The sequence below is a fragment of the Tenrec ecaudatus genome, chromosome 8 (genome assembly GCF_050624435.1).
Source record: "Tenrec ecaudatus isolate mTenEca1 chromosome 8, mTenEca1.hap1, whole genome shotgun sequence".
Lineage (NCBI taxonomy): Eukaryota > Metazoa > Chordata > Mammalia > Afrosoricida > Tenrecidae > Tenrec > Tenrec ecaudatus.
The window spans coordinates 133,164,848-133,178,748 of record NC_134537.1 but is presented as its reverse complement, the minus strand read 5'-3'; the positions used below and the strand labels follow the sequence as shown (position 1 = coordinate 133,178,748).

The 13,901-nt window shown below is 40.5% G+C and overlaps 1 protein-coding gene across 2 annotated transcripts in view; it reads right to left on the bottom strand.

Annotated features, from left to right (window-relative positions):
• Positions 1-9,393: 9,393 nt before the first annotated feature.
• The window catches only part of ASB5 (ankyrin repeat and SOCS box containing 5), a 104,447-nt gene continuing 99,939 nt past the window's right edge, over positions 9,394-13,901 (bottom strand). For both annotated transcript variants that reach the window (XM_075556860.1, XM_075556859.1), the window contains 2 exons: positions 12,585-12,776; positions 9,394-11,134 (listed from right to left, as the gene is read on the bottom strand). In XM_075556860.1, coding sequence (XP_075412975.1) covers positions 11,007-11,134; positions 12,585-12,776 — 320 coding nt within the window. In that variant the 3' untranslated portion in view covers positions 9,394-11,006. The remainder of the gene's footprint in view (positions 11,135-12,584; positions 12,777-13,901) is intronic.

Below are 13,901 nucleotides of genomic sequence, written 5' to 3'. Positions count from 1 at the left end.
GTTGGGCTGTGAGCTGCATGGTTGGCAGTTCAACTCCACCAGCAGCTTGATAAGAGAAAGACAGGGCTTTCTACTCCCATACACTAAAATCCATAAAACCCAGGCCAACTCAAGTGGTCGCTATGAGTCACCATTGGCTTGAAGGTAGTTTGTTTTGTTTGTGATGCTTCAATAATGCATAGACTCGCTGATAGCATAGAAGCCCACCAGAGTCCCCAGTTCTTTAGTTAAACTTGTGCTGTGCAATAGAAAAGCCCTTGATGTTCCACTCGTCCAACAAGGAGGCATTTGTGCAGTTGCTGCACTTGGATAAATACTTCAGTGAAAGGGAAAAATATAGGAGACAGGTCTACCGAAAGATCTCTTGATTTATATTGCCCAAATGGATGACTCCCCTTTCCTAGATATTTTCAGTTGACTCTTCTCAGGGATTGAATCATGAATCAGAGCAATACTGTTTTATTTTATTTTTAAATCATTTTATTGGGGGCTTATACAGCTCTTATCATAATACATATATAGATCCATTGTGTCAAGCACATTTGTACATTGGTTGCCATCATCATTTTCAAAACATTTTCTACTTGAGCCCTTGGTATCAGCTCTTTTTCACCCTCCCTCTCCCACTCTCTTTCCCTCATGAACAGTTGATAATTTATACATTTTTTAATATCTTGCACTGAACAATGTCTCTCTTCACCCACATTTCTGTTGTTCATCCCTCTCAGAAGGGGTTATATGTAGATCATTGTGATCGGTTCCTCCTTTCTCCCTGCATCTTCCCCTTCCCCTCCTGGTATCACTACTCTCATTGTTGATCCTGAAGGGTTTATCTGTCCTGGAATCCCTGTGCTTCCAGCTCTTATCTGTAGCCACGTACATGCTTTGGTCTAGCCAGATTTGTAAGTTAGAACTGAGGTCATGATAGTAGGGGGTGGGGGAGGAAGAATTAAAGAACTAGAGGAAAGTTGTATGTTTCATCAGTGCTATATTGCACCCTGACTGGCTCTTCTCTTCCTTGTGACCCTTCTGTAAGGAGATGTCCAATCGTCTAAAGATGGGCTTGGGGTCTCCACTCCATGCTTCCCCTCTTTCACAATGATATGATTTTTTGTTCTGGGCCTTTGTGGACCTTGCTACTTCTCAGCTAGATGGCTTCTTGCTTGCCCCCAAGCTTTTAAGACCCCAGAGGGGTATATCTATTGATAGTTAGGCACTATCAGCTTACTGCACCAACAGCAATATTGTTTTATGGTCCAGTGAGACTGAAGGTTATTGTAATTATTTACCCCAATGATTTGTTTATGTAATGTGTAATGACAAAATCTATTCCATCAATGGATTTATGTTCTCATTCTAAATGGTTACATAGTAACCAAGTAGTTTTGTTTAATAATGCTATATGAAATAGCCTTTTCCCAAAGATCTTTAGGCATGCTGAAAACAGTGGATGGTGCCTGACCATTGAAAAGATGGCATCCAGCCTCTGAAAAACTTGAACCCAGAGCAAGGGGCCATTCAAATGAGTAATGGAATAACAGAGTTCACACAGAAGAAAGCACACCATGTTTCTGACCCAAGAATTTCATAGAAATCCTGATTGAAAGGAAGGAGTGAGAGCCTAAAATTGGAGGCATTTGATTTGTGTAAATAGAGCAGCATCCTGGAAGCAGAGCCTTAACTCCATCTAGGTCCTTTGTTGTCTATTTATGGCAAATGCTAAGTTTTACAGTCAACAATTTGAGCACATTTTGCTTTATCTTACTCACTGCGATCCCCGATACATAAAATCATCCATTTCACCTCCTCCCTACGTTTCACACACACACCTCCTCTTCTGTCCTAACACTTCCGAACTTTGTCTTTAGATGCTGCCCCTTTGATCTCAAATGGCTCATTGTCCTACAGTGTGTGTCTCACGAGTGCTCTCATTCCACTGTATCGACCTGGCTGTTGTTGACTGAAAACTGAGTTGTGGGGATGAGTTCAACGCAACTTGAAAAGGGGTGACGGACCATACATAGTCTTCAGGGTTGCTAAGCCTGGTCACTTGTGGTGCTGAATTTTGTTCCACACTTTTCTCCCACCTTATCCAGGGCTTTCTGTGTGACCCCTTTCAAAGCAGTTGGCAATGGTTAGCTAAGACACCTAATTCTGGACTCAGACGGATGTTTGTGTGGTACTTGAGTCCATGGGACTAATTGTTTCCATATGTCTTCAAGTTTGTTATTCTTTTTTTCCCTGTGGACAAGAAAGACGAATAGTCGCACCTTGGAAGGCAGCCCACACGCTTTTCAGAACCTAGTTGGTACTCATCAAAGTAAGTTCATCCTACGTCTTGACAGGATTCTGGAATCCATGTTGAGTTTTAAAGTTGCGTTTGTAACAGCTGGGTGATGGGTGTGGAGTTCCCTGTGCTCTACCAGATAACCGAAAGGAAATGCATTTCTGTATGATGCAGGATTTTGGAAGCTTGTTCCCCAAGGGTCTTAACAAATAACATTATCTAAAAATATCCTGTTAAATAGCATCTCAGTAAAAGATATCCTCCAGGAAACAATTCTGATAGCAGTTTCAATTAGCTTGTAACCATTCTGTAATCATCTAAGAAACGTAAATGTTTGCAATTACGTAGCCTTGACCAATTACGTGATTTCCCATATATGTTATCAACCCACCCCGGGCTAAATCCGATTACAAGATAGCCCGTCTCCAACTCCTCTTTCTAAGCAATACTGATGTAGCCACATGGAGTGCTCGCTGCTTTGTTGCTCATTAGAGTGCTCATTTTAATTTTGAGAGTTTGGGACATCTTGCCAGCCCATACCGTCGATGGTCTTTCCCTAGATCTCTTTTGTTTTCCTTTTATAGAGAATGAGTTCTCTAGAACACAAGACACCAATAAATGTGTTGCTCATGTGACCTTCCCTCAGCATACACACTCAAGAATGAAATTTGTGAACCTATTTTTATTAATTTTTTACGTGAACCTATTTTTAATACCTTCAATATTTTGTTTGTAGGACAATATAACTGAAAGGATATAATTACTGCCATCCATTTCATCAGACTGCAACCATTTGGATGAAAATTAAACTGAGTTCTTCCTTACAAGTATTTTATAACCTAAGGCAATGTGTCTTAATGGTTATAAAATATATAGTTCTGCCTAGTATTTGGAAAGTTAGTACGAAGTGTTGACTTCACTTTGGGGTTCCTTAAAAATTATCAGAGAGCTTGAAAAAACACTTATATCCTTTGTGTGTTAGAATTATCCTGTTTCTGTAAATTAGTATTTTTCTTGGTTAGTATAGAATGTGATTATGCCTGTGTACATGTGTGGTGAAATGAAATTACTTAAATATGGTTCTTCTATCCATGCACGTAGGGCGTGTGAACTACGAATAAAGGGAAATTGATCAGTTTGGGCATTCATCTAGGTTTAAGACAGCTATCTCAGAAGCAGGACAGGGAATCCCATGGCCATTAGGAAAGAAAATCAATCAGTAGAGCATGCGTGATATACTTGTCTAAACTGGTAGAGACAGCAGAAGTGACAAAGAGAGCAAGGTCATGAGACAGAGCAGAGTAGCCCTGTTGAGACCCTGAGTCAGGGCAGAGGAGCCGTGCCTAGAGCTTGAGATACAGCATCAGGTTTCCAGGACTGTGTAAGAACACCACGGAGTGTGAGTGATTACTCACCACGTTGCTGACTGCAAGGTCAGCAGTTCAAAACCACCAGCCACTCTGAGGGAGAAAGAAGAGGTTTCCTGCTCTTGTAAAGAGTGACAGTCTTGGAAACTCACAGAGGCAGTTCTACCCTGCCCAAAGGATCACTATCCATCAACATCAGCTTTATGGCACATTGGTTTTTTTTGTTTGTTTGTTGGGGGCAAAGGTGGCAGAGATGTCAGTGACCCTCAGAGACATACCTTCAGTATGGCTGAGAAGAGTCATTGTAGACTTTGGTAACCTGTTAGTTTCCCGACTAAAGCCCAAAATACTGAGTGTTGCCAGTGAGCTCTCTGTGGCCATTGCAACAAATTATCAGACCCAGTGGAGAAGCAGAGTACCATAGGACGATGACTGGGTTCAGACGAGGTAAAGGAGGATGGAAGCATGTCAGAACTCTGCCTTGTGGCAATGGGCTTTGGGCAGGAGTGGCGTTGGCTTTTCCTTCTCCTTTATGTAGCCAGAAGATCCTAGTGTGTAGTGGTTACACATTGAACTGCGATCCACAGGATTGGCAGTTCGAAACCACCAGCAGCTCCTTGGAAGAAAGACTAGGCTTTCTACTCCCGTCAACAATTATAATCTTGGAAACCCACAGGGGATCAGTATGAGTCAGCACTGACTCAATGGCAGTGAGCTTGGCTTTTGTTTTCGGGTGACCAGAGTATGTCAGATGTGACCTCCATGTCATTTCCTCAGCATGTTTCTGTGTAACATGTATTTAATTCAATATTTACCTCCTGGGCAACAATGATCATTTAAGACGCATCCCCTCACACTGGTAAGAAAACTATAGCCTAGAACACCCAAGGCCTGACTTTTACAAGCCTGTGCACTTAGACCTGTAAATTATGTAGCTGTTCCCACCTTGCAGTGATACTATAAAAGCACAGGTTCCTGGTACAAAGGAATTGGTTCTGACCCATAGCAACAGCCTGTAAATCGTTTCTATGGTTGCGCCCATGGTTGAAATTTATGGAAAATGTGGCAAGAAATGCAATTTGGAATTGTACAATTTCTTTTGCAGACCTTAACAATATTTTACTTCTTAATGTGACTCAACCTCATTTCAACCAAATAAAGGTGCTAATAAATCACTTTGCTGATTTATAAGCACTCTCCCTTCCTTCCTGCACTCTGAAACCATTCTGCAACCAGACAAAAGACTGTGGACATTGGGAACTAAAGTCTCTGCCTTATGAAGTGGAGATCTAAGGAGTTAGCGTGTGGCTATCATCAAGGGTCTTCTTTCTATTGAAAATCGGGATTAGAGTTCAGTGTCTCCCCATCACAGACAGTGCTGACCTGAGCCAGGACAATAAAGGAACCTTGCCATCGGATCTCTGCTGACTCACAAGGGCCCTATAGGGCAAGGTAGAACGGCCCCTTGATTTTCCAAGACTGTCATTGTTTGTGGACTAGAGAGCCCTGCCCTGTCTTTCTCCTGTGGAGGGACTGGTGGTTTAGAAGGAACTGCTGACCTTGCAGGTCACAGCCAACCCTTAACCACTAAGCCACCAAGACCCAGGCTGGTTGAGCAGTTTGCTCTAAAATGTACGGTGTAGAGAATCAGGCCCACAGGTGCTCAATTTGAGTAGAGAAAGTAAAGAAGTGTCCCTGAGTACTTCCTTTTTCCTTCCAGCTGCACTGATCCCCTCCCCTTCCAGATGTCCGGAGGAAAGGGGTGGTGAGCTAGGGATGGTGGCTGAGGAATAGGGCCCAAGACCGGGAGGGCCTAACTCCCAGTACCAGTTGTCCTCAAATACCGGAACTCAGTGATTCTAGCCCCGTGTTTTTCCAAGTGTGATTTTGGAGGGCACTGATAGAAAGGCCCCCTTGGCTCCCTCCACCCTAAGCCTGGTCAGGTTCTTACAGAGGAGCTAGACTTAAGCCGCAATTGGCTTAGTGGAGAAGGCAGTGATAGCTGGGTAGGACCCAGGCATGCATTCCCAAGAGGTATCCCCAGTGAAAAGAGCCTCCCAGCAGCCCTGTCCACACAGGTGTTCCCACAAAGGCCAGATCAATAAGGGCTGCGCATTGTGACTGTTAAAAGTGATGTGTGCGTGTTTAAAGTATGTATTTTAAATGAGAAGATATCCAAGGTATCTATTTGTTGGAACTATTTTAAATGCCTATGATACAGTTCTTTGAAAACTGATGGCAAAAGGAACTACTGCAATTAAACAATATGCCCATTACCTCCCATTATAAAATTAATTAAAACAGAAAAAACACGTTTTATTCCAAGGTATAATAAGCACACTTTAATATATTAACAAAAATTTTATGATACATTTAAATAAGAACATTTCTTTAGTGAGACAATCATACTCAAGTAAGATATAATGAAACAATAAAATGTCAATTTTTATATTGGACATTTACTTATCTTATTCAATAAACAGGAGAGTGTTCTGCTACTTTTACATTCAATATAAGACATACCAAACTCAGGAAAAATACAACAAACCTGGTTTATGAAAAGAACCTTTAAAATCTATTTATATGCAAAGAGTTTGTTCTATAATAGAATCCATTTTAATAGAAAGAACTCATGAGGACATTACCAACTCATCAGACATTCTGTACAACAGGCACGCTTAAAAGTTCCTAATTACAGCTCTGGGCTTGCAGTGCTGGCACTCTGAGCTGCTTTAACTGGGAGGTCCGTGGTTAGAAACTACCAGTTGCTCCTTGGGCGAAAGACTTGCCTTTCTCCGTGGTAAAGAGTTACAGTTTCAGAATCTCACAGGGCAGTCCTGCCCTGTCCTATAGTATAGATGTACCGTGAGTCAACATCTACTCCATGGCAGTAGTTTGGCTTTTGATTTTTTTCATCATGTGAAGTAATTCTTTACCAAGTATGTTATGGCTTTATTTCTAGATTTGAAAATGGAAACCATTACCGTATATACTCGAGTATAAGCCAATTCGAATAACAGCTGAGACACCTAATTTTACTGCAGAAACAGCATTAAAAATGTGCTGAACTGTTTACAATTGCAAGGAGTTGGAAACAGCTCACATGTCTATCAACAGATGAATGGATTAAAAACTCTGGTACATACATACAATGGAGTATTACACATTCCTAAAAAGCAGTGATGAGTGCATGAAGCACAACGCTGCTGGGAAGAACCGGAGGAAATTATGTTAAGTGAAGTTAGCCAAGCACAAAAAGACAAGTACTATGTGAGTCTGCTGAGGTAAGCTCAAGAAATTCAAAAGGGGCATAGGGAAGAAGCTCCTGGATATATATGTCCCTGGGGTGAGGTCCAGGCAATATGGCAGGGGCCAGACTCAACAAGGATACATATGGGATATATATGTATATATATGGGGAGGGTGTTGGTTGTGTCTCCACAGGGAAAGAGGGACCAGACTTCAACCCGGTGCTCCAAGACAACACAATACACTGTCATGAAGCAGGGAACCGATAGAGAGGTCTGAGGGGCTGGCCCCATTATCAACTAAGTGGACAGCACCACCCTCCCCACAAGAAGAATTCACTTCAGAGGACAGCACAGGAGAGGGACTTGTCATATCAGAGCACACAGGAGCCAACGAAGGGGGAAGTGGAAAAAAAAGTGAAGCACATCCTGGCTCACCAAGCCCTGAGGACAGTGTTTCTGCTCAGAGCAGCAATGCACAGAGACGACCACAGGACCCGCCTCACCATGGGACACAGCATTCCTCATTGACCCATAACACCATTGGGGACAACACTAGAGGCACATGGTAGGAATTGTGCCCGCCCTGAGCCCACCACGCTGAAGCCAGCCACTGGTCACATGCAGCAGAGCAGTGGGGGAGCAGAGCAAGGAAGTCCCAAGGGATATATGTGGGGCCAGGACATGGCACCCCATAAAACTCAAATGGAAAGCAGTCATAAAGGACAACAAATAGACCCTGAACTACTTATAGGGTTTTTGTTGTAGTTGTAGATATTGTTTTATTTTCTATTGTTGCTTCCTTGTACTCAGTCTTATGATGGTGCGTATTGTTGTCGCTGCATGTCTACCTGGAAGGGATAGGTGGGATAAACAAGCTGGAAGAGAGAACAACAGGATGACAGATCCGGAGGGACATGGGAGAGCGGGAGGTGGGGGGAAAGGAAGTGGGTGTTAACAAACCCAGAGACAAGGGAACAATATTTATATACAGGGGAATATAGATCTATGTATATATACTTATAGGTTTAGTATTAAGGAAACAGATGGACAGTGGATTCCCCACTCAAGTACTCCCTCAACACAAATTGTTCTAACAATTCAGCAATCTGAGATGCTCACCTTCCTGGCATGATCGCTGAAGACAATGGGTACACAAGCAAATGTGGTGAAGAAAGCTGATGGTGCCTGGCTACCAAAAGATATAGCATCTGTGGTCTTAAAGGCCTGAAGATAAACAAGTGACCATCTAGCTGAGAAATAACAAAGTCCACATAGAAGAAGCACACCAGCCTACCCTGGCATGATCAGTGAAGACAAAGCGGGTGCATAAGCAAATGCAGTGAAGAAAGTTGATGATGCCTGGCTATCAAAAGATACAGAGTCCGGGGTCTTATAGGCTAGAAGATAAACAAGTGGCCATCTACCTGAGAAACAACAAAGTCCACATGGAAGAAGAAAACCAGCCTATGAAATCACAAGGTGCCGAAGGGATCAGGTATCAGGCATCAAAGACCAAAAAAATCATAGCATTGTGAATGAGAGGGAGTGCAGAGTGGGGGGACACAGGGCCCATCTGTGGGAAATTGGACATCCCCTTACAGAAGGGCCACGTTGAGGGGATGAGCCAATCAGGGTGCAGTGTAGCAATGATGAAACATACAATATTCCTCAAGTTCTTAAATGTGCACCCCCCACTATCATGATCCCAATTCTACCTTACAAATCCAGCTGGACCGGAGGATGTACACTAGTACAGCTAGAAACTGGAAACACAGGGAACCCAGGACAGATGAACCCCTCAGGACCAGTGGTGAGAGTGGCGATACTGGGAGAGTGGAGGGAAGGTGAGGTTAGAAAGTGGAACCAATTACAAGGATCTACATATAACCTCCTCCCTGGGGGACGGACATTGGAGAAGTGGGTAAAGGGTGATGTCGGATGGTGTAAAATATGACAAAATAATTTATAGATTATAAAGGGTTCATGGGGGATCGGGAAGCAGGGAGAAAGGGGGGAGAATGAGAGCTGATACCAAGGACTCAAGTAGAAAGCAAATGTTTTGAAAATGATGAGGACAACAAATGTACAAAAGTGCTCGATACAATGGATGTACGTACGGATTGTGATAAGAGTTGCACAAGCCCCCAATAAAATCTAGTAAATAAAAATAAATTTTTCTAAATGAAAAAAACGTGCTGAAAAACTCGACTTATATTCGAGTATATACGGTACTTCAAATTACAAGGGATTCCTTTTTCCTGAAGTGCAATCATAATGACCTTGGAGCAACATACATTTTCCCAGAGTTTCCCAGGCTGAAATTGGTCTTGGGGTTATTACGGTACTAAAAATGTATTTTAGTATGGTTTATGTTGAACTCTAGTACAGCTAAAGCTGAAAAGAATAAATGTATTATTGACCCTTCCGAATGACTCTGGTATTTTCTCTTAACGCACATTCTCTTTTGTTAGCACTTGTAAATGGTATGTACTTTGAATGGTGTTTTTTAGTAAAATGATTTAGACCATTATTAAGGTCTATAGGGGATACTGCAAAAAAAAATGCTGGGCAGAATTTTGTAGTATGCATTCCCCAGCTCCCCTCAATAGGCAAGCATCGAGCAACTCACTCGGAGTTAGTACACCCAATGGCATCACCTGGGAAGGTTCTCTGTGATCACGGTGAATTTTTTTCATAAGAGCAGTTTCTCTCAAACCTCATTTTTTGTGATGACCAATATAAGAGAACAGCATGCGGCTGTGAAATTTGTTTTCCTGCTCAGAAACTGTTGTGATGTTCAACACAGTTTATAAGGACAGTGCTATGGGGGAAAAATTTTGATAACAAATTTCATTCTAGACATCTGTCAACTTCCCAAAATATGGACTTGCAGGGGGTTTGGACTTCGTTCAGCCAGGTCAGACTGTTGTTCAAGCTTTTGAGAGGTTCAGAAAAGATAGCTTAACAATGTGCAACAAAAAAGACCTGATTTGTGGCAGACAAGAGACGTTCTGATACCACGACAATGCACTGACTCATGCAGCCATCTCAGCGCACCAGTTTCGGGCAAAAAACCGCATGCCTCTCTTGCCCGCCACACCTGGCCTCACTCCATGTGACTTCTTTTTGTTTCCACAAATGCAGAAGGACGTGAAAGGACAGCAATTTGATGATGTAGAAGAGGCAAAGAAAAAACAAGGGAGGTGCTGTCCGCCATCCAAGCAGACGAGTGTGAAAAATGTTTTCAAGAATGGAAAAGCAGCCTTGACAAATGTACTAAGTGTCATGGAGGGTCCTTTGAAGGTGATAGGGTTGTTTTTTTTTTTTTTTAAATTAAATAGATAGCTTGGGGGAAAAAAATTACCCCTTGTATATATCTCTGCTATGGAGTCAATACTGGGTCTAAGGAACACCCCGCGGGTTACTGAGACTGTAACTGTTTATGGGAGTAGAAAGCCCAGGCTTTCTCCTGTGGAGCTACAGGTGGTTTCAAACTTCGGACCTGATGGATCATAGCCCAACTGTAACCACTATACAACCAGGCCTCCGCAGGTCTGTATAGGGGGTAAAAATTTGAAGAGGTCTAAATTTGCTAAGTGGCTTCCCTTTACATTTCTGTGAAAAGTCCACAATTCAAAAAGTTCCCATTTTCTGTAAGCTTTATGGGGAGCAAGGGTGGAATTTATTGTTTCTTTATTAATTAATCATTATAATGACAAGTGCATATTCAGTGTAATCAATTTCTTGAATAATATCCATAGTTATTTCTAGAAGATATTATGTGTGCTTTCTAAACTATATTCATTAATATTAAAAACACAGATAATTATAGTAGTAAAACTTAAATTTTAAAAATAAACCCCATATTTGAAGGATATAGACCTCTTAAAGATAATGTAATTTGATAAATTTAGGAATAGATCACGTTTTTCTTTTAACTCTAAAAGAACACAAAAATAATTTCTCATTTCTTCCTAAATTAATTAAAATCACATGGATATTCCATTTCTTCCTTGGGTGCCCTCATCCTCAGAGTGACAGTATATTTACCAATTTTAATATGAAATATCATTCCAAAGTATTTGGGATGATTTTACTGCTTTATCGGTACTGTAGGAAATTCTGCAGTAATGTCGGCAGCTGGAGCTGTGGAATAAGGTGCAATCTTGGCCTTCCGATGTAGCTTCTGATACAGACTCGGCAAAGTTGGCAGAGGGAACTTGGGGTGGCTATACAAAAACATACAGTTATTTGTTAATTAAAGTAAAAGGGCACATTCATATCTTATACGATATTTTAAATAAAACTGCAAACCACAATAATGTTTTTTTGGGGTTTGTTTGCACAATAATGTTTTGTAGTGAGCTAGGACAGCCTGTCATTATACTATGGGGATTTATGGAAATATTTGTATTGCTTTTATTTGTCAAGTATTTTTACAATTGCTATGCACTTGTTACATGCTTTTAAAACATTGTAATCTTCAAATTTATGGAATAATTTCTGCATTTCAAACCTTTAAAACAAATTTTTCTTTTAGAAGGCATTATCAATCAAAAGCGACGAGCCAGCGAGTACAGTATAGTACTGACAAAAAACACACCATTCCTCTAGTTTTTTAATGCTTTCTTCCCCCCACTATCATGACCCCAGTTCTACCTTACAAATCTGGCTAAACCAGAGCATATACACTGGTACAGGTAAGAGCTCTTGACACATAGAACCCAGGACAGATAACCCCCTCAGGACCAATAATGAAATTATTGATACCATGAGGGTAATGGAAAGGTGGGGGGAGAAGTGGAAGAAAGGGGGAACTGATCACAATGATCGACAAACAACAGAAATGTGGATTCAAGGAGACAGTAGATCGTCTAAAATATGAAAATAAAAACGATTTATAAATTACCAAGGGTTCATGAGGGAGGGGGAGGGGGAGGAGCTGATACCAACGACTCAATGTTTTGGAAATGATTATGGCAACATATGTGCAAATATGCTTAATACAATTAATATATGGATTATTATAAGAGCTGTAAGAACCCCCAATAAAATGGTTTATTTTTAAAAAGCCATCAAAATGTTATGCGCCAAAAGTGGAAATTTTGAAACTATTAAATCTTTCCTCAAGGAGCTATATAACATGTTTGATGTTAAAATAAAACTTATTAACATAAAATAACAATTTACTGTGATCATAAGGCTGGTTTAGGATCATGAAGTCCTGGTTTAGATCTAAGTCTTCTGTGTTATATATTTCCTGATTAGGATTCCACAATAAGTAATCAGAGTGAAAGCCCTTACGAAGTGGTGCAAGATTCCCAATATACAGGGGCAGCTATAAATCAGAACTGGTTATGAGATGTCTTAAAGGTGTCTCTATTCATAAAATATTTTTCAACTTTCTATGCCATTAGCAGAAATCCTCTTACAACAGTGAAGTGTTGGAGAGAGAGAGGCATTGCCTTTTCGTTTTTACTTTCAATTTTTCTATCTTTGAGTGGGTGAAGTGATACCACTTTCTTTTGCTGTTTTAATGGAAAATATTTGAGGTTTTCCTTCTCTCACAGGTTTTCCCACCTTACACAGCTCTAGCATTTGCACCATTTTACTGTACTTCTCTCTATTTCAGGGAAATGTGTTTTTGTGTACACACCGTGCCATATGCATTCGACTTACCCTCATGTTGAAGCAGCATTCTTTCCACCAAACTCCTCGAAGTAGCAACATCTACAGGCCGCAGGAGCTCTGTATTTTTAGCATTGATATCTGCTCCAAATTCTAGCAGTAAGTTTACAATTTCTGTATTGGATTGGAAAGCAGCAGCATGCAACGGGGTATCCCAATATTTACCCTTCTGTACATCAGCACCTACATAGGGATAGGAAATGATGAGAAATATAAACAAAAATTACTAGTTGAGTCATTTACCTCAATGTAGCTATATATATATATATAAATAACTTATTCATATCTTGTCAATTCTAACTTATAGTGACATTTATAGACCTTATAAAAATGCCCTGGTGGCTTTCCAAGACTAACTCTTTACAGGAGTAGAAAGCCCGATCTTTCTCCCATGGAGGGTGCGATAGTTTATTGTGCCAGTCTGGCCAATAAACACAAGTAGGATTAACCGAAGGGCAGAGGGATAAATGGCTCGGTGAGCCTCACCTTGCTTGTTCTGTGCCTCAGTTTAAAGGGGTACACTACCTGTGGGATGTCTAGCCTGTGTACTGTGTCGCTGTAAGTTGAGGTCCCTTTAAGCCCACATGATTGGAATGTTCATCTCTGGAGCTGGGGACTGACAGTTGATGACAGTTGGGGACCTGCCTTGCTGTTTGCTGCCTGGATATGTAAAGCCCAGCTCTCTCTACAGAAGGGGACTGGCAATTGGAGGCTCTCAAGCCTTAAATAACTGCTAATGTCTCCCTGCTTTATAATTTAACTGTTAATTTCTTGTATTATCTATCTGTATATAATTTAATGGTTCATTTCTTGTATTATATATCTATCTTTATAAATATATTCATTTATATTTATATATAAAATATATTTATATATAATTACTAGCAATCTGGTTTGTCTCTCTAGAGAACTCTGTCCAACACAGAGGGCCTGGTGTTTTTCAAACTGAAGACCTTGGGGATCACAACCCAACACACATACACACAATATATTTCATATATATATATATATATATATATATATATATATATATATATATATGCCCAAACTAGATAAAGTATTAAGGATTATTATATATAGATAAGTAAACACACTCTATATATTTTTCCTAGAACTTTATGCTTAAATGTTTAATAAAAGTGAAAAAGATGTTGAAATTTTTCCAATAGTCCCCAAAGCAATTATATAAACTAGAATTATAAATAGTGTACATACTCATATATATTCCAGTATATCTATTATGATTAGTTGATTTTCACATCTTTCAAGAGCTTATATTGCTCTCATTCTTTTAAGTCATTAAGCCCT